We start from the raw sequence: 22048 nt of genomic DNA on the forward strand, positions 1-22048 counted from the left end.
GAAACAAAAAGTCTGTTTTTCCTTTCACAACAAAAAATCAGAGGCCACAGTGGCAGCCTAGCAACATTAGTGGCTAAACTCTGGAGCTGGAGCTTACGGGGAGGCTGAGATTGTTTCTGCTTGATATGTGATGCTGTGCTTTTGCTTGTTTTGGTGTGATTTAGAACAAAGCCATCTACGCAGGTGACAAGGAAGTGTGTTACACAACTGGAAACCAGTTCTCCAAATTGTGGCAAACTATAGACCATGACGCAGAATGGTCAGTCGTTGATTAAAGGCCAGCTGTGTGAAATGAGCTCTTTGAGTGTGTCGAGTGGTGCGGTTGCTGGTCGTGTGTCTTTATAGGACCCCCTGGAGAGTTCAAACAGAGCGCTTAGACCACGCTGATCTTTTGCAACACGATTAAAGGCCTGAAACTATTGGTCAGCTCTCTGTTCTTTTAAACTCTGCAGGGATGCTCCTCTTGGTGGCAAAGCCATCAACAGGCTCCATTGAACTGTTTGAGGTTTATGAAGCTCCTCTTCAAAAACTATTCACAGGTGTCCTACACACACATCGATGATGGTTTGGACTTCCCCATGGTCTGTTTATGTGGTTTTGTGTGTCTTTGTTATGCTAGTTTATACTTTTTAACAGGACACCTGTAGACTCCTACACCCACAGATGGAGGTTTCCATGCCTGACCAGCTGCTCTGAGGAGTTTCCAGGCCTTTCAGATGATTTGCTCAGACCACTGCTGGGAACGATCAACGACCGTGCTGGAATTCTTGATTGCATATGGAAATAAAGAGTCGTGTGTCTTCTTGTTGGTTCTGCAGCTTCAAGCCTCCAGCTGCAGTTCATGTGATGAGAAAATGCATGGAAATGCATTTGCTTGGATGAAACACATGATGTCAACAGGAAGTATACTGTGTCCCACAGGTTTCGGATGAGCATCAGACCATTTGATTGGTTACAAAAAATGTGAGCAGTAAAAATTCAATTCAAACACAGTTACTCCCTATACACTCCTTGTTCTTGTTCATGTTGTTATTATTGAATTAAATTTTTGGCTGTTGCATGAGCTCATGGGAAAAATAGGCGTTTCCCCAGGAAATGGAGGCTCTTTTGTGTGCTAGTCAGTCTGTACTGAACAAGAGGGAAATGGAGGCCCTGAACTCACGGTGTGGACACCACACCACAGTCCATCTGCTTCATCTTAACCTTTCTATCACAGCTATTTGCCCGTGATTACTGACAGCTGCCAAAGGCCAAGCTCATCTACTAGCCTGTGTGGAGGTCAGCCAGCAGTGTGAAGACCTCTGAAAGTCGTCATGGTAAAAGTTGAATGAGTAGAGCCCTATAAAATCTGTTTAATTTTTTCCTAAATTACGTTTTATTTTTTTCCAAATTCCGTTTTTTCCGTTTTAATTTTTCTGGATTCTATTTTTTTCCATTTGAATTTTTCTTGACTCCTTTTTAATAGTTACATTTAAAGTTTATCAATCTAAAAACACATCTAATTAATTAAAATCATGAAACTTATACATTTTCACAATAATTTAATAAAAGTTTAACAAAAATTACATGTTTAGGGCCGTATGAAATGTTTTATTTTTTCTCACCAAATTTTTTATTGTTCCCAAATTCTGTGTTTTAGCATGTCTAATTATTTGAATGCATAAAACAACTTAATTTATAAAAAAAATTCTCAAAGTAGCCTTAGGATTTTTTTTCCCCCTCAGAAATTCTGTGTTGTGTATTTACATTTTTCTGGTTATCAGATGAAGGCATAAAACATTAATTTCATTTATCTTTAAATTATTTAAAATTAAGCAAACTTTATTTTTTGGCAAACAAAGGGGATTTACTATTAAAATTAAAACATGGAAGAAATGTTGTGTGATTATTCCTTAAAAAAATAATGTTTGTTTTATTTTAGTAGAAGTAGTGGGCTATGTCCATTATACTGAAAAATATTAATAGGCATGTCTTCTAATCAAACCAGACTTTTATTTTGACGGGTTGCCGTGAATACCTTTACAGTTCTGTGTATGTGATATGATGCTTGTTTTAGTCAAATCAAACGGTCTCTCGGAACTCTCACAGCAGTTCTGGAGATGTTGTTCATGTGTTTACGTCCTCATTTAGTGAGATGGCAGACGCTGAAATCACTGCGAGCGTCACGTGTGCTTCAGTGTGTGTAGTAAAATATGAATTCCGCGATTCCTTCCGCGTTTTCTGCATCGCGGAAATCATAGGGCCCTAAATGTGGAGTTTGTTGGTTACATGTTGATCAACATGGTTTATTTGCTTTACTGGTATACAGGAGAGAGCTGCAAACATGGCCTGATGAGGGACAGTGGCTTCAGGGAATCAGGAAAAAACTTGGCGAACTGCGGTTTGTCATGTGATTGATAATGGATAATGGATGTTGCGCTGTTGAGGATAGTGCTGTCTGTCTTTGTGAGAGACTTTTATGGACAAATCAAAACAAATGAGCATAATGGCACACACAAAGAAACTCAGAGAACAAACATACTGAGGTACAAATTCAAAATGTTTAGTTTATTTATAACATGATGTAGTTAAGTAACATACCTTGACAAGGGGGCTGTTTTGCAGAATATTTTCACGATTGCAAATGTTACATTAAATTTGCCCTTTATAAAGGTAAATAACATCCTGGGGTAAATATTAAAAACATGCAGATTAAGTATGTAAAAGCTGATAGGACACTGATGAAAATATTGCTTCATGATAAATAGTTTACTCCACCAAAAATCTTGGTGATGCTGTGCTTTTGGGGATATTTTATATGTGATACTGTTTGCTGATATAAAAAGTTCACTTTTTTTTTTGTAATAATAAATACTAATAAAAACTTTAAAGTCTTAAAGTCTTAAATTTGAATTGTTTATATCTGTAGACACCCTGTGAATGGCAATTTGAGTCCATAATTGTTGGTAATTGTTGTTCTAGGAATTGTACAGTATGAAACATCTGCGAATGAATACCCAGGATTAATTGTAAACCCCGGGTAAATTATGAGCAGTGTGAAACATGAAGCAAGATAACCTAGGATTCTGTTTGCCCGGGGTTTTGAATGACACAGGGTTAACTATTTCAAGCGAGAAGTGCCTTACTTCATTTTTTTTACTTCCAGCACATGTAGGGTCACTTTGGATGCATGAATGTAAAAGAGTGGGTGCTTCTGTTTAAGGCATGGCATGATGCCCTCGAGGTGGATGTGATTTGGCTGCATAACGAAAGCCTGGCTTTAATTAAAGAAGCAGAACTCCGAGCCATACACCTGTCATCTAAACACACACTCCCTTACTCCACGTATTTGTATATACATATGAGCACACACACACACACACACACACACACACACACACACACACACACACACACACACACACACACACACACACACACACAGTGAGAACCCAAGGTTGGTATATTTTTAATGTTTTCATTGTACATATGTCTCTTATGCCTACCAAGGCTGCATTTATTTGATCAAAAATACAGTAAAAACAAACAAAATACAATTGAAGATAACTTTTTTTCTATTTTAATATATTTTATAATGAAATGGGATGGCACAGCTGAATTTTGTTCAGCCATTACTCTAGTCTTCTGTGTCACATGATACTAAAAACATGAAATAATTTTAATATGCAGATTTGATGCTCAGGAAACATGTCAGATGGATCAATGTGTGGAGGCGTCTTTGGTAAGGACGTGGGTGGAATGGTGAAGGCGAAGTGTAGTTTGGTGTGCACCCACTCATTTTTTTTTTATGTTTGCATTTATATTTTTAGACCGTTACAGATACCCATCTCTTGTATTGCTGTAAGACTACAAGCTCCTCAGTCTGACTGCTGTTCTTTGCATTGGCTCCATTTTTTTTCTGTGCAAACTAGCACTTATTGTTTAAAGGTATGAATTGACAGGATACAGGCAGAGCCGGCGGCAGGGCACCTACATCTTGGCATTTATATTTCTGGGGGGTTGTACCGGGTGGGAAGCATGCAATCTAAGATCTTGTGCAGTTGCTGAACTCAAGGAAATCGTATGTGTGCTGTTTTTCTCCCTTTCACTTTTGAAATCAGTCACATTCAGCAAGGAAGGGAGAGGAAGAGAAGAGGGGAACACAGTAACTCGTTTGGTGGGGGAGCCTGCAATTGCCCCCCTTGCCATCAGCCCTGGATAGTAGGGTTGTGCCGATAGATGATAGTATTGTGTATCGACAGTAGTTAGAGATATTGCCAGTGGCTGATGCCTTTGACAATAACAAGATGATTATTATTATTATTATTGTTATTATTTTCAGGCTAGTATTATTATCTATAATACTATTATAGAGCTGAAACAACTAATCGATTTAATCGATTAAAATCGATTATTAAAATAGTTGTCAACTAATTTAGTAATCGATTCGTTGCTAAATATTTTTTATTTGCCGTAAGCGGCTCATTTCGTGCATATTTTAAATCTGCGGTGACCAAAGTGTGGCAGTAATGAGCCACCGGAGGTTTTACTCAGCCAGTACAGCAGGAGAAGCAGCGAATAGCCAATAGCTGGCCTCGTTTTATGTCACGTGCTTCCCGCACAGCGTCTCTGCAGCATTCAGCGTGATGGATGAGGCAGGCGGCAGTGGAGTAAGCTCGAGTTAGTAAGAAAAAGAAAAAAGCGGAAGATAAAACTAATCGGCCGAAGTCATCCAAAGTGTGGGAGCAAAAAAGAGAGCAGCCTAACTGTTAAGCCCTGAACATTTGGGACATGTTGACCTTTTTGCACTGCAATGCAAAGTTTTTCTCAAATAATGAGTGAATAGTGGTTCTGCCTCATTTCCCACAGGTAGTCGAATTCCTGTCAGTTCAGGCATAAGCTGTTTTGTTAACATTTTATCGCTTTATTACATTTTTGAATTTTGCACTGTTATAAGGACCACTACATATTTAAATCCGATGAAAATCACAGTGTGCAAAGACTTTTATTTGTGTAGATTCTGCAGTACAATGTTTGCAAATGTTTAGTCGTAAAAGCTGATAACATTGCTTTTTAACAATTAACATTTAAAGCTTTGTCGTTTACCAGTTCATAATTCAGTCTTGCAGCCTAATTATGACTGAATGAGAGAGGTTAATGTTTAAATGTATTTGAAATGCACTTTTTTCTAAGTATTCACTGCTCTTTTTCACACAGCTGGTTTTTTGTGTGTGTCCAATTTTTTTTCTGGACAACCTTCTGGTGGATTTTACTTTCAATTTTACTTTAAAATGTGAGTTCCATTCAGGTTTCATGCCATTGGCACTTTATTGGAAGGATTGTTTACAATTTCACAGCATAAGCTATAAAGCTGTTTCCCAGGTATAAGCTGTGTGTTTACAGGAAAAAAATAATAAAATGCAATTTACTGCAATTTTAATTCTGTTTTATTCTTATTCTTCATGATAATATGTTCTGAAAGATTCCTTAATAAGCTTTGTTCGGGATGTAAAACTACTATAGGAGCCCTAAGGACTGCCATGGTGAAAACATTATTTGAAATCTTCTTGTGAAATTTGCTAGAGTATGTATGGGTCAGTGTTTTGATTGCAGAAGAGTTTGACAAAGGATAACTAACACATAATAAAACACAACTCCAGGTATGTTTTTGATGAGGATATGACCATGCAAAATGGTTAAATCTCTAAAAGGTCTATGTTGAATGATAAAAGACCCTTTGTTAATAATTTACTTGGGGGAAAAAATTGGCAAAACTAAAATATAAGTACATAAACCGATTCATCGATTAATCGTAAAAATAATCGACCGATTAATCGATTATCAAAATAATCGTTAGTTGCAGCCCTATACTATTATAATTATCTATTATTATCTAATTAATATTAGGGCTTAAATGTTCCATCATATTTCTTTTTACGCATTTTTACAGTGTTGTGCATAATAACCAATCACACAATTCTGTTGAGTTTATGAACGCAGTGGCCAATCAGAGGCGTTCAGATTAGTCGTCTCTGAAACACCAGAGTTTTGTTGTTCATTGTGCACTTGCTGACTGAATTCTGCTCTCTAGCAAATACCCATCATAGACAACAAAGTGCAAATGTCCATGTGACGTAAGTATAAGAGATATGTTCATCATATAGTGTAGATAGCTTCACTGATCGTGTTTTTTTAAAATGCATAAACTCCCGCTGAGGAAATGTTAGCATTATAATTAGTAACTTACAATGTTTTTATTAAATTGTTATCATGTTAAATACAAATTCAGTCATATTTAAAATATTGACATTACATCCATATTGACTACTCGACAAAAAAGGTATAATGTGTAGTTAATAGATTGCACTAAAGCCTCTTTCACACAGAAATTCTGGAAAATACACGGTACTGCACACATAATGTCTCCCATGATTTGTCCCGGGATCGTTTGATTGTGGTTCATTCACACTAGGGCTGGGCGATATATCTAACGATATGATCATGCGCATCTAGTCAGTAAATCTGGTTCCGTGATTACCGCTAAATCGCCATCACCTGCTTTCAAATGGAGCGGCATTTAATAGACAGAGCCGTAGATCACTGACAAGCTACGCAATATCGCGTTCATTATCAAAGGCGATTCATCTGCAATAATGATCTGATTGATTTTAGGCTTACCCTGGAGATGGTTCACTCTCCAGCTATGAAACTAAGTTAATAATTAAATAAATTAGCATGATAATATGGTGTATCGGCGATCTCACTGGCTGACGATAGGACAATACGACTATGGAGCATATCGCCCAACACTGCTGGATAGAGGATACATGAATGGATGGAGGTATAGGTGGGTGTTGAAAAGCAGAAAGAAAGAGAAATGACTGGACTGGAAAAGAGTGTCCATGTACGCGGTGGGAGGGTGGGCGGAATGGGAATATCTCTTTTGTGAAATCATCACCACCCAGAAGACTGTGCTTTGCTGGCTGCTGGCCCTGTAGGTGGAGTTTCCTTCCTATAGGCAAAATATTGGAGGAGCCTTGTTGGTTTCAACTCGCTGGGTTGGGCCTTTTCCTCTCTTCTCCCAGAATGCTTTACGTCAGGTAGCTTGGATCACCCTTTATGGCAGTCGAGACTTGTATGACACCGTTGGAAACTCTGGCTAGCACTCTTTAATTGGTATACCTTGGCAAGAGAGCATTTATAAGGCCTTTAGGGAGTTTGGAGGCCACTTAAAAATTGCTGAACGATTGATGACTGAAGTGTTTATATATTGGGATCTCCTGCACTGGTACAGCTTGGCTAAATAGTTCAAGGTTTTTTTTTTTGTTGTTTTTTTTTTTTTTTACAACCTTCTTTTGGTGGCAATCAAGGGATTTACAAAAAATAATTGAAGTAAATGTAGTTTTTCTATACTGTGTATTTTATCCTTAAAATCGTACGTGTTTTTACTCTAAAAGTTCTTGTAATTGGTATTTTGAGCTATTGTTACAGATAATAACTGTAATAAATTAAATGATGTAAATTAGGAATGTACTGATATTAAAATTCTGGAAAATATTTATAAAAATTATAGGAAAAAACATTAAAAGAAAAATTCTACAAATTAGTTTAAATGTATATATAATGCCCTTTTTTAAATAACTATAATAACATTAAAATTTTGGGGTAAGTACGATTTTTTTTTATATATATTTTTATTCAGCAAGTACAGTGTGCATTAAAATTCTAAAAGTAAAGAAAAAAAAATCTGCAAAAAAGTGTCACAATATAAAAAAGTATCAGAAATTAAGCAGCACACCTGATTTCAACATTGATAACGAAATGAAATGCTTCTTGAGCACCAAAACAGTATAATAAAATGATTTCTTAAGGATCATCTGACACAGAAGACTAATGTAATGGCTGCTGAAAATTCAGCTTTGCCATCACAGGAATAAATTACATTTTAAAATATATTAAAATAGAAAACTGATATCTCAAATTCTAATAATATTTCACAATATTACTGTTTTTACTGTATTTTTGATTTAAAAAAAAATGCAGTTTTTGTAAGCATAAGACACAAAAAAAATTGAACTGATCCCAAATGTTTGAAAGGGGTATAGGTAAGTGTTTGTGTGTTTGTGTGTGTGGTCATTATGAGGACAAAGACATGCTGTCAGTTTGATAGGTGTTGCTCTGCAGGAAACTCTGTGGAATGTGTGAGCTCCCATGTTGCATCATGACTAAAGGTTTGGACTGATCACGTGCAGACTAATGTTTTTCAGCTCCTTCACACTTACTCATCAAACTAAAGTGTGACTTTCACTCTCAATCGGTTGTAGCTTTATCACACAATCAAGTGTCTTGTTCTTTTGTTTACGAGTGTATTTGAACTTGTGTGAGTTCAGTGAAAGGTGCAGTGCTTAAAATATTTTGTGTTTGTTTGGTATTCTCTCTCTTTCTGTATCCACACTGCGACGAGTGAGCGATGAAGTCGACTTCATATGCAGCACTGCTGATGAATTATTGAACAGTGGAAAGTGGACGTGATGGAGTCTTGCACGCAGTGCATACAGCGGAGTCACTGTGTGAAAGGATGACTGATGTCAAGAAAAAAGAGCGAGGGTTTACAAGCTTCATGTCAACACACAAACTGCAACATGCATGCTTCATTTGCTCACTTTCAGAAACGTTTGCAAATGTACTTTGCCTGCACTTTAAAAGTAGCAGTATACTGCAAATAATCATGTTCCGCTTACAGCGTTTTTGGATCAGCAAACAGGCAAATGTCTGTATTACCTGACAGTTATCACATGTCTCTGTGACAGCCAGAGAATCTGACCACAGCCTGCATGAGCCAATCAGCAATCTTGGCATGAATTTGGGTTGGGAATTCCTGTTGGTATTTATTTATTCATTTAATTTTTTTTTTTTTAATAGCTTCAGACAGCAAAAAAGTATTTAGGAAAACTTTTGGGGGAAATTATTATTTTTAGAATTCAATTTTTTTTTTCTTTACAGTTCTGAAATTCAGATTTTTTACAGCAGCTTAAAAATTAGATGCATTTACCTGAGAGTCAAAATTACAGAGAATGCACCTTCAGAGAATTTATCCTGAATATTGAGTGTGAATTATCTAGTTTATTATGCTGCTTTTTCTGCTTGTTTTAAGGGGTCAGTAATTTTTTTTTTTTTTAAGAAATTAGCATAATACTTTTCTTCATCAAGAATTCATTAAATTGAATTGATTTTGAACTGTCTATTTATCAAAGTATCCTGAAAAATCCTGAAAAAAATGTATCACTGTTATCAAAAGTTAAGTTGAACAACTTTTCAAAATTGATCAGAAATGCTGATTTGAGGACCTGATAATACACTTATACTACATAATAGCACCGCGGATAATTGTTCACCTTTAACTGGTAATACAGTTTACACAGGATACATTAGTTGAAAAATTCTTAATTAGATTTTTACAGTTTAAGCTTGTATTCTCTTTCAGAAGTTAAAACCATCCTCAGTGAATGGTTGATGCGGAAAAGAGAACAAAGCTGAACTCTACTCTCATTTTTGGAGTGCTTCTCATTTCGCTACTAAAAACAGATTACTAGTCCAGTGGTTACAGGACCGTCAATATTCAAACTTATAATAGGAAGCTACTGATGGGCATAGTGTGTTTGTGTGTGAGCATGAGCATGTGTTCAGTTGACACAGAGACAAGCCCGAACATAACATTCAGCTGTCGTCACTTAAACAGCCTCCTGGGAGGAGAGGCACACGAAACATGGGGAAAATGTGAAAAATGCTTCCTTAGAACTCCCCCTTCTCCTACAAACTGATAGCATGTTTAGATTAGCATAGAAATATAGCCTGTGGAAACAGAAAAGTTTGCGGTTAATTAACCATAATTATCGACCCAAAACGGAGGGCTGCTCAGATAATGTTGACGTGAAGTCAGTGTTTTGAGTGTACACACAAGGGCGGACGTCTTTTTTTTATCTTTCGAAAGAGATAGAAGAGTTTGTCTGTTGGGCTGTGTTTTGAGTCTAAGCTCTCATTTAGCATAGCTTTCAAAACAAATGCTCTTTATGCGTGTAGATCCCTCAAAGATGAAGTTAGTGATGCTTTTTATGATGTTTGTGTACGAAAGTTCCTCAAAAGGGAAACTGGTTTCAGACGGGCTTCCAGAGCACAATAACATCACGTCTGATGATCTAAAATGAATTCAAGTGAGCTTTAGATATAAACAAGCAAATATTTAGAGACTACAATGCTAATTTCTGGGTCATTTCTAAGTCAGAAGCCATTTTTATTCCTCTCAACCATCTGTCAAACCACGTGCAAAGGATTCTGGGATATTGTCAGCTGTTAACGAGACATCTAATTTATCAAAATCCAAAGAGATCAAAGCATTTTAGTATACAGGATGTCACAGATATTGGATGTGTCTTCTTGATACCTTCCCACCTCCTAATACAGCATTTTTTATGTGATATTGACCTTTCTTATGTTTATATTCTCTCTCTATTTGTGTTTAGTCATACTTCGTCACTGACTATGACCCTACGATTGAAGACTCCTACACAAAACAGTGTGTGATTGACGAGAGGCCTGCACGGCTGGACAGTAAGTATGCCGCTGATGGATGAAGGAATCTGATTGTCAAACAAATCACACAGAATGTAGGTAAACAAAAAAGAAAGGCTTGAAATACTTAATAATATTATAATTTAATATAATAATAATTATTATTATTATATTAAAATAATCTAACTGTAATCTTAATTAAAATGATAAAAAACACTTTCCCTCCAAAAACTATAGTTATTATTGAAGAACATATAGTTCTTGAAGAACATACAGGCATTTGAATATTGTGTTAGACAGCAGAGGGCCTTTGAATCAAACAGATACAATCATACAACAGCAGAATGTGATCTTCTATATTGTGATGTATATCTGAGTGTAAAAGATGGGGGCGTTGCACTTAAATTCAGAGACGGGTGAATGCGAGCATGCAGAAGTGGAGCTTAGGCAAAACAAATGATTGGAGAAGTCCAGCATATGCCACAAGAAAGAAGTCGGCCACTTTACTGGAAAATCGAGTTATTACATCCTGATTAAAAATTACGAGGTCAAACAAAACGTCAAAAAATGAAACATGCATTGTTCAAAATAAAGCCCGGTTTAGACTACACGATTGTAGCCTGATTTTGGCGACAAGACAGGGCAAAACACACTGTTTGTTTACGCTCATGGCACCTTCTGTCTAGTCCCGCCGTATCGATGACAGCACGCATGTCGTTAAAGATGTGTACTCTGATATGTTTCTTGTTCACGACACAAGATTTTGTGAGACTGTCATAACCGACAAAAAAAAATCTTGAATTTTGTATTTGGTGAATTTTTATTTGGTGCCGACTTTAATGTGATCTGATCACTGAAAACACAAATGAGGCATGTGATTACAGGCATTACTTAAGGCTGTTGTGAGTTAAAGAAGGGAGCCGACTTCATACAGACATCATTCAGCCTGCTGTTAGTAAATACACTTATCTTTCCTAACTGTTGCCATAGATACACAACACAGAACTCCTGTTAGGCCTATAAATAAGGAAATTTGAAAAAAAAAAAAAAAAATCATTTAATTTAGATACAGTTGTAGTCAAACCTATAGTGCTGATGTGGCTAAAGTGAGTGTGTGCAGTCAGTGGGTGACTAATGGCTGTTCTGTGTTTGTTAGTCCTGGATACAGCAGGACAGGAAGAGTTTGGAGCCATGAGAGAACAATACATGAGGACAGGGGAGGGCTTCCTTCTCGTCTTCTCTGTCACTGAAAGGTAAAGGTGAGCAACGTCCCACTCACGTTTTCTCTCAACTTTCTCTCTTTCTTCCCCTTTCCCCTACATTGTCTGTCTCAGTTTCACTTTCATTCTGTTTTTGTCTTTCCAGTTTTATGAATGCCCCTCCTCCATGCACTCATTTACATTTTCTGTAACTGTCAAATTAGAAGTGGGCTAATTTACACCCCTGGTTTTGTCTCGTTGAAAGCCAGCACATGCAAATCTCACACACATTGCAGTGTAGGTTCTCGAGGAATGCGGTGTGTGATCAGACGGTTTGTGAGCGTTTGTGCCCTCTTGGGGTCCTTTCCACTTTGTGTTTATGCGGTTAACGCAGTCTTTCCTTCCTTCGTTTACATTACCCTGCTCGGAGCCGATGGCACAGGCCTCTCTGAACACACACTCTCTCTCACAATCTCTCCAGAGTCCATGACAAGCATTTCCTCCTCCTGCATGACATTTAAACGACTCAAACTGTTAGAATCAACAGAGACCTCATATCAGTGTCCTTCCCTCCCCAGACTACACACGCTGTTCTCAATATGCCGGCTTCTAGCTGTCTTACAGTGTTACTGGAAAGTTTATAGCAGCGGCATGAGAACCGTGCGACCTCATGTCATCCTGTGTACTGTAATGCAGTTCTGTGGCCCAAAACAGAGAGATAGCTGCTCATCAGCTGGAAGGGTGGGCTTGCATTCCTTTTAGGTTTTGTGGAGAGGACGAGCTCTGCTTTGTGGGTGAATGTGTGTACTTTCATTTCATCATTTCTGAAAATGTCCTCACTAGGTTCCCCTCAAGTTGACACACCAGGTGTCTTAGCAGGAAAAAAAAACACTAGTCTAGTTCATTTATAGTATTTTTTGACAACGAGAACGAGTCTTTTTGTCTTAACTTTAAATTTCAATAAAAAAAAAAAAAAGAACTTATAACACTACTTTCAGTATTTTAGTTAAATAATGTAAACGCATATTTTTTAAAACCACTACATACTATGTAAGTTTGGGATGTAAGTTAAGATGTTTTTTTTAAAGAAATTAATACTTCTATTCAGTAAGAGTGCATTATATTTGTCAAAAATTATATTAAATACTTTTACATGGTTACAAAAATATGTATTTATTTTAAATAAATGCTGTTCTTTTGAACTTTTTATTCATCAACTGATCCTGGAGAAGATGCATAATGGTTTTCACAAAAATATATTTTTCAGCACAACTGTTTTCAACATTTGTAATAATTATGAATTTGTTTTAGAGCAGCAAATCAGTATATTATAATCACTGTTTTACTGTATTTTTGATAAAAAATAAAAAAGCAGTCTTCTGACAGCCTTTTCTTACTGACTTCAAATGATTGATTTAATTGATTAATTAAACGATGGGTGTTTAAATATTTATTTTAATTTTATAAATTGTTTTTATTTATTAATTTATAGGGTTTACCCCAAAATGAAAATTGTATCATTTATTATTTTATGACATTTAGAGCTACATGTGGGTAAATAAATTATGATGTTTTTATTTTTGTATTTGTGTCTGTGTGTGTCTGAGTGAGAGAAAATGCTGCTTTGCTAGTTTGTTTGGACCTTTTTAATTGCCATGCATCATCATGTTTTCCTTAGCTTTGAAGAGATCTACAAGTTTCAACGACAGATCTTGAGAGTGAAGGACCGGGATGAATTTCCCATGATTCTAGTGGGTAACAAAGCTGATCTTGAGCAACAGAGACAAGTGAGTGACATGAATCATGAACATTTTAACACTCTTTGTCTTCACTGCAACCCATCATGACTTGGCAGTATATTGTATCCATTGCAAAGATTCCATCTATAGTTTCTGTTATAAAATGACAAATGTATATACAGTATGCATATATACGGTACTCAAGAGCACAATGTCACGGTAATTAAATGTGGATGAAATTCAGTCCTGAAAATCAATGAGCTGAAAGGCTGAAATGTATCACAGAGAGTGTGTCTGTGGTGGAGAGAGATGGTAATAAAATATAAGGGGTTACTGAGTGCATAGAAATACACTCAGATTGTGTTACATTGCCACCTAGAGTCAGAAAACGTCAGCTTGTTGTAAATTAATTTCATCACTTGTCTTTACTTTTATCAAAGGCAACTTATAAGACATATTGTTTTATGTAATATCAAACAAAAAGTAAAAATTGTGATAGGAAAGTTTGAATGGATTTCATTTAAGGAGGGTTTTCTTTTTCAGGTGACCCAGGAGGAGGGCCAGCAGCTCGCCCGACAACTCAAAGTCACATACATGGAGGCCTCAGCTAAGATCCGTATGAATGTAGACCAGGCTTTCCACGAGCTGGTCCGAGTTATAAGGTGAGTGTGTGTGTCTGTGTGTGTGTGTGAGAGAGTAGGTGCGTTTACATGGACACTTTTTGCTTCCATCGGAATTAATTCATTCTGATTGACAAATCTGAACGTAGTGTTTACATGAACGCTAAATAAAGTGTTTGGGTTGATATGCGCGTTTATATGTCACAAGCTTCTGATCGGATTTACTCTTATGACATGTGCACAGTGCATGAATATACAGAGTTTCTCGCTGCTGTCGCATACTGGTTTTAAAAGCATACGTGATATTTATCTATTTCGGGTCCTAATTAGGCAACGACCAGCACATGAACTGTTGTGCTGCTTAACATTACTTAAAAAAAACAAAAAACAAAAAAAATTAAAAGTGCCCCTTCCCTTGTAAACGCAGCTAGTGTGTCATACAGTGGTGTTTTGTGCCACCAGATGGTGGCAGCACTCAAACAGCAGGCTGTGGTTGGAATGGGTCACTTGCATACTGATTTAAAAATATGTATGTACACATGTGTACACATTAAGCACTGATAAACACTTTAAACAGTAGTATGCGACAATGTAGCGCTGCACAATTAATAGAATTCCTAATCACGGTTACAATCACAGATGCCACAATTACATAATCGTTCAAAGCGACAATTAATCGTTCAAAGTCCACTTACATTATTCTGCATGCTTAAGATGTTTTTTTCTTTTTACGGGTTATCTTAACGGTTTTTCCATTTGATTTAATTTTTGTTTTAGTATAACATTATAATACCATGCATATGTTTTACTTTTTTTTTTTTTTTTAAAGAAGAAACCAATCCATTGTAGTTGACATTTCAGGCTTAATACTATAGAGAAGCAATAAAAGTTTTTTTCACTAGTTTTTCAGCTTATTTATTTTCATATAAAAATATGGCATGCAGTTGCTTCAAACAGTGGTATAAACATAATTCAATATAAATAGTGTAAATCATGATTAATAATCGCAATTACAATTTCAAGGGAATAATTGACAATTATGATTTCTGTCATAATCGTGCAGCCCTACTACAATGTTTTCACATAACCTCATTATGTTGCGTATTTCATACAGCAATTAGTGTCTACTTATCATCTCAGAAGTATTTTATTTATTTTAATCCAATTTTATGTGGAAAAATGTCTTTCATTTTGGCAGGCCAATTATTTTTTAGAGATCACTGCTGACATTTTAATTTATTTGTCATACTAGAAATGAAAAATGAAATCAGGCATATTGCACTGTGAGATACAATATCCGTATCTTTTATACACAGTATCTGGGTTTTCCATATGAAACTAAATATTCATACTGAGCATTATAGTCTTATGTATGAGTATGATTAGTATGCTAGTATGCTATTCTGATATAATTATATAGCTTGATATTTTATAGGTACTATTAGTTTATATTTTCAATTTTCATTTTAATATTAATTTACATTTTAGTAATTTATTATGTCCTTTTGTCAATTTTATTTTACGTTTAAGGTTTTTCATATTTCTATTTAGCTTTAATTAGTTTGATATTTTTATAATTTCAGTTTTAGTTTTAGTAATTTTAGTACTTTTTAACTTATTAATTTCAGTTAGTTGCCAAAGGAACATTTCTAATTTGAATTGAAGTTTTTTTGTTTGTTTTTATATTTACATTTTATTTCAGCCTTATTTCAATTACAGATTATATCACTTTCAATTAGTTTAGGTAACAGACCAACTAAATAAATTGAAATCAGTTCAGCTGGAAGCCATATGTCTTGTATGACACGTAACGGCAGATCTTAATTTAAGCTCAGAGATTTGTACACTGAGTGTGACTTGTCTTGACTGATTGTCACTTCCTCTCACAGGAAGTTCCAGGAGCAAGAGTGCCCACCCTCGCCGGAGCCCACGCGCAAAGAGAAGGATAAGAGCGGCTGCCATTGTGTGATTGTCTAATTGGCTTCTCACTGCCACCACTCTTCCAGCTGCTGTCACCGGTCCCTGCCCCCAACCCTGCCTTCTGACATCACATCCTGTGCGGATGAACTCGCTGCCTTTCTACATGTGCATGTCCTTAAAACAGCAGTCTCTCTCATAGCCTTATCAGGGGCATTTGTGCCTCTAGGACTTCACTACTAGAAGAACCAAACTGACGAAATCTTGATCAATTTCACCATTCTACCTTCAACTAGAGTACTGACATCAGTGTGACCTAGAATATGGTAATCGTGCCCCAACACTAAACTTCACTTCTTCACAAATTTGCTATAAAACACACACACACACACACACGATACCTTTTTTGGTATTTTGAAGATTTTTTTTCTCTTGCCTTGTGACATTTGTACTTTTGCTGAGATCGAAAGACTAAACGAAACACCATTGGGATTGCAGACGACTTTTAGTTCCTGATCTTTCACAAGATCTGGAGTGAGATTATGTTCTGAAGCTTTGTGTGTGTCGTGCCATATCTGTTTTTACTTCCATATGCTAAGCAGCGATTGTACATAAGTGAAGATTCATGTGAGTTGAGACCACCTTTATAATGACAAAACTCAGTCGCAGAGTATCGTGTGTGAGGTTGACAAGCTTGTTTTGACATGGATTAAAACAATAATGCACTCGCAGATATGTACATAGATAGCCTCTAACATTATGCCAGTTTTGTCAGCAGTGAAGTCAGTTTCCCAACTTCAAGATGTCTTTTTTGTTTGTATTGTAAAGCTTCTTGGCATGTATGGATTTGATTATTTTAAAGGGATAGTTCACCTAAAAATGAAAATTCATTCACCCTCATCTTTCCCAAACCAACACTTTTTGTATGCGGAACACTTTTTTTTTTGTTTGTTGTCCATACAATGAACAGGGAGGGGTTTTTTTTATTTATTTTTATTTTTTTCTTATTTATATGGATATTTTCTGACCTGAACTGGATGAATGCAAGAGAAACAATTTCTGAGTTTGTAAAAAAAAAAAAAAAAAAAAAAGTTTTTAGGTGTTCTTGTGGTTTTCTGCAAAATTAACTTAAAGAAATTATGACAACCATAAATATTGTTAATTTTACTGTTAATTAAATCTATTATAGTTATTAAATACTTTTTCAGTTTTATATAGGTAATATATGTCTTTATTAATTGTATTGTTTATCATTTTAATAATTAACAAAAAATAATATTTTAAATCATTATTATTGTTATTATTATTATATATTCATACTTAATTCTTCTTTTCTTCCTTCTTTTTTGTCCTTTGCTGATCATATGTCGGAATGAAAATCATTTGTTGTTTTAAGCCCCATTGCTTTTCATTATTTGAACAAAACATATTTCAAAATATTTCATTTTGTGTTTCACAGAAGAAAGTAAATCAAGGACAAGAGAATGTTCATCTTTGGTTGAACTTTTCCTTTACATTCTGTGATTGTGAAATGTATTCTACATGTAGCTGGATTGTTCAAGCCTTCTTGACTCTCAGCTCAGATTTCTACAGACTATCTTCAGACTCAGGTTGCTCCATTTACAGTGTTTTCACAAAGTTCATTCAGTAGTGCACAATAGGCTGTCTGTTCTCTACTAGGTACCCCACCGAGATCGATGACACAGAGAATTAGTCTCTGAAATAATTGTCTTTTTTTCTGGCCTTGTATTTCAATTCACTTTTACACTGATTTAGTTTTTTTATTGGTTTGGAAATGTATTTAAGTGACTGAAACAGCACGAGGACTCCTTTTCAAGGGGACAATTGAACTGCTGACATCACAGGCATCTTTTAAGCATCTTTTCATGATATACATGATAAAATCAAGTTGTTGTTTTTTGGATTTTTCAAAAGACAGAATTCATTCATCAGACATCCACATTCCCTCAAGAGTTTATTTTTTTATATGGTTTGACGTCACTGTGACATTCACACTTAAATCTGGTATTTCTCAACTGACAGGTGATAATTTGCTTCCTGGCTTCATACTAACTATTGCATCATGTGATTTTTAGTTTTTGTGTTTTATCATCATGTAATATAAGAAAAAAGATGGAAGTGATCTTTTGAATGGACATGATTAAATGTTTTTACTATATACTTTTATACATTATTTTCTTATCAGACTAGTTAATGAGTATTTTTATATGTTTGTAAGTGAAAATGCTCTCACGGCACAACTATGTGTATATGTAAAGAGGAGTATTTAATTATCTCGGTTTGTTTTAAACTAAAAAAAGGCCAATGTATGTTGAACTGTGGTCATTTCCTGCTTTCGGTGGACTGAAGCCATTAACCCATTCAAACAGTTGTCCACCAGTTGTTACCAGTGATCACTGGGCCAAAGCTTCAAGCTGATGCCCTTTTGTGATGGCTCAGGTTCATATCCCAACCTAAACCTAGTCCGTTATACCAGATAATAGCAAAATGGAACAAAACAAAAGCTAGTAAGAACAGAAGTGCATGGCTCTTCTTCTTCCCAGAGTCTGTGTACATCTAATACACACTGTTTTATTTGTCACATCTTTCCCTCCCCTGTGTAGCCTCTGGTGCTATAATAAAATCTATGATTTATCTGTGATACATTATTTTTGCTTTTCCTTACTGAGGAAACACAGTACAACATGTTGCACAAAATTATAACTCTCCTTCTTTAAAGGTGCTGTATGTAGGATTGACACCGAGTGGTTGAACTAGGTATTGCAGTCCAAATTCAAAATACTGGAGAGGTTGTTTTTTTTTTTTTTTTTACCCCGCCCCCCTCCTCAGACTTGAGGCACACGCAGGTTGCCAGATTGATGACACCAACAGGAACGAGTGCGCTTGCCGATGAATGAAATGAAATACACTGTGTTTTCCGGCAACTGGCAACCCGGGGTGCTGAAATACAACTGGGTAAACTGGCAGTGGGCGGGATCACAAACCCAATAAGAGACCGACATTCCGGCCCGAAACGCACATTTTCAAAGGAGAATAACTGACTGTTGCATTGTTTTTCAGATAAACAAGTATGTTAACTTAGCATGTTTCTTAAATATCTGTAAACATATTATAGTATTTTTATGCTTTGGTAGAGTCAAAAACTTACATACAGCACCTATAAGTCGGCATTGGATAACAAGTGTCACCAAGTGACAAGTACATTATTATTTTGATGTTTTTAAGTATATCCCCTGTGATTTGCAAAACTTTGATACTTTTCTTGGACAGTGTTCCAGCCGATACAGTAATGAGCTGTAGGGCAACTTTTTATTGTGTCTGCTTTGTATTCTTCCATGAGATTTAAAAGTGTTAGGTAACATTGTGAAGGAGGAAGGTGTCATATCATTTTGGAGAATATTCCAGATTTAAGAGTTATACAGTTATACAATTAAAGTGTCAAGTAGTCAAATTAAATCAGTACAGTGACAGCTATAATATAGAGTTGTTGCTGTATGTGTCTGTTTTGTAGTGATTGTAAATCTGAATGCACAGTTATTATTAAAGCTTACTCTTAGACAGGCCTTGAATGGTCAGGACTAAGTTTCCCCAAAGCATCATAAGCCTAAGTGGATTGTAGAAACCATTGGTGCCAATAGGTTCTACAATCTACTTAAAAAATAATAATAATAATTCCGATGGCCTCTATTGGAGGGAAAGTGATGTAGCCCTAAAAACTAGTTCCCAGCATGCTTTGCATGACTTGATGTGAAGAGTAAAAATGTTAAAGGTGCTGTATGTAAGTTTTTGACTCTACTAAAGCATAAAAAATACCATAATATGTTTGCAGATATTTAAGAAACATTCTAAGTTAACATACTTGTTTATCTGAAAAACAATGCAACAGTGATTCTCCTTTGAAAATCTGCATTCCGGGCCGGAATGTCTGTAGTTGTTTTGGTTTGTGAAACCCACCCACTGCCAGTTTACCCAATTGTATTTCAGCAAACCGGGTTGCCAGTTGGCGGAAAACACAGCATATTTCATTTCATTCATAGTCAAGTGCACTCGTTCCTGTTGGTGTTGTCAATCTGGCAACCTGCATGTGCCTCTCAAGTCTGAGGAGGAGGGACCAGGTGAAAAAAGCCCTCTCTAATATTTTGAATTTGGACTGCAATACCTAGTTCAACCATTCTGTGTCATTCCTTTAAATATTATTTCGTGATTTTAGAAAGTATTTTTATAGGTATTTAATGTTCATTGGGATATAAAACCATTTAAATTACACCAGGTTATCATTGTTTTGAAGAGTGGAGCTTTTAGATTTTATAGGGGTTTAAAAGTTTATGCTTATATCTTATAATTAAATGTTCTATCAGGGAACCATACAAAATCATTTTGAGACTACTTAAAGGGATAGTTCACATAAAAATTTTGTCATCATGTACTCACAATCAAAAGAAGATAATCAAAGAAGATATTTCGAAAAATGTTGGTAACCAAACAGTTGCTGGTGGTAACCATTAACTTCCATAGTATTTGTTTAAATACTATGGAAGTCAATGGCTACCAGTACCTGTTTGGTTACAAACATAATATGTGTTCCTGGACCACAAAACCAGTCATAATGAAAGCTGAATAAATAAGGTTTCCTTGATAAATGGTTTATTAGGATAGGACAATATTTGGCTGAGATACAATTATTTGAAAATCTAGAATCAGAGGGTGCAAAAAAATCTAAATAATGAGACAATTGCCTTTAAAAGGGTCATATGATGCTGCTAAAAAGAACATTATTTTGTGTATTTGGTGTAATGAAATGTGTTTATGTGGTTTAAGGTTAAAAAAACATTATTTTCCACATACTGTACATTATTGTTTCTCCCCTATGCCCTGCCTTTCGGAAACGTGTTGAATTTTACAAAGCTTATCGGTCTGAAACCGAGGTGTGCTCTGATTTGTCAGCTATCCAGTGCATTGTGATTGGCTGAATACCTCAAGCGTGTGACGGAAATGTTATTCCCCTGTGTGTCCCGTAGCGCCAAGACAAAAACATTAAAACCCATTATAAACAAGACATTTGTTGCATCCAGTGGGGATATAATCACTGATTATAATGACAATGCCGTCTTTTGATGTCTGCATTTGTGATTGGAAATGACAAACAACAAGCGCTTCTACATTTCTCTTTTGGAAGACCAAACTAAGTAGTTTCGCTTTCACAAGGAAACACACAGCGTCTCCATGACATGGCGGCGGCAGTAACAGCAAGAATAAAAGTTATGCCTTCTTTCTTTGAGTGAACATTTGAGCGGTGTTATGCAAATCTTCCCACATCATGATGTAGACATGGGGGCGTGTTAAAAAAAGATTTTTTAGGTAGGCATGGTTGACTCTTAACTTTCATAAAAAATATCTCTTTGGATTTGAGACTTTAGTCTTTGCAACTTTACAGATCTTTTTTATGCACCAAGAGCTTGTAACACTCTATAGAGAAAGGAAAAATTGAAATCGTGACCATATGAAATCATATGACCCGTTTAAAGTTGTTCAAATGAAGTCCTTAGCAATATATTATTAATGATAATAAATTTTTTATATATTTACAGTACAAAATTTACAAAATATCTTCATGGAACGTGATATTTACTTAATATCCTAGTGATTTTTGGTGTAAAAGAAAAATCTATAATTTTGACCCATACAATGTATTTTTGGCTATTGCTACAAATTTATCCGTGCTTCTTATGACTGGTTTTATGGTCTAGGGTCACATATCTTTTGTGTGTGTGTTCAGAAAAATAAATAAATTCATAGAGGATTGGAACAAGTTGAGTATGAATAAACCATGATAGAATTTTCATTCCATGAAGCTGAAGTTGCATGAACAAATGATGGTTGTGTTTCTTAATTGCTTCATGTGGAATAGAGTGATGTACAGTATGTGAAATCTAGCACACCTTTTTTTTGTGCAGGGAGACCTTAAATACTCATAAATCTTAAAATGAACAATCCATGAAATCAT

The 22048-nt window shown here is 35.7% G+C and overlaps 1 protein-coding gene across 1 annotated transcript in view; it reads left to right on the plus strand.

Moving 5' to 3' along the window:
* LOC109061083 (RAS related 2) overlaps window positions 1-18685 on the plus strand; it is a 39696-nt gene extending 21011 nt beyond the window's left edge. The window contains 5 exon segments of the mRNA XM_042759974.1: window positions 10500-10587; window positions 11705-11807; window positions 13426-13534; window positions 14030-14148; window positions 15996-18685. Of these exon segments, the coding sequence (XP_042615908.1) occupies window positions 10500-10587; window positions 11705-11807; window positions 13426-13534; window positions 14030-14148; window positions 15996-16083 (507 nt within the window). The 3' untranslated portion in view covers window positions 16084-18685.
* The last annotated feature ends 3363 nt before the right edge of the window (window positions 18686-22048 follow it).

This window comes from Cyprinus carpio, chromosome A7, assembly GCF_018340385.1.
Source record: "Cyprinus carpio isolate SPL01 chromosome A7, ASM1834038v1, whole genome shotgun sequence".
Taxonomy (NCBI): Eukaryota; Metazoa; Chordata; class Actinopteri; order Cypriniformes; family Cyprinidae; genus Cyprinus; species Cyprinus carpio.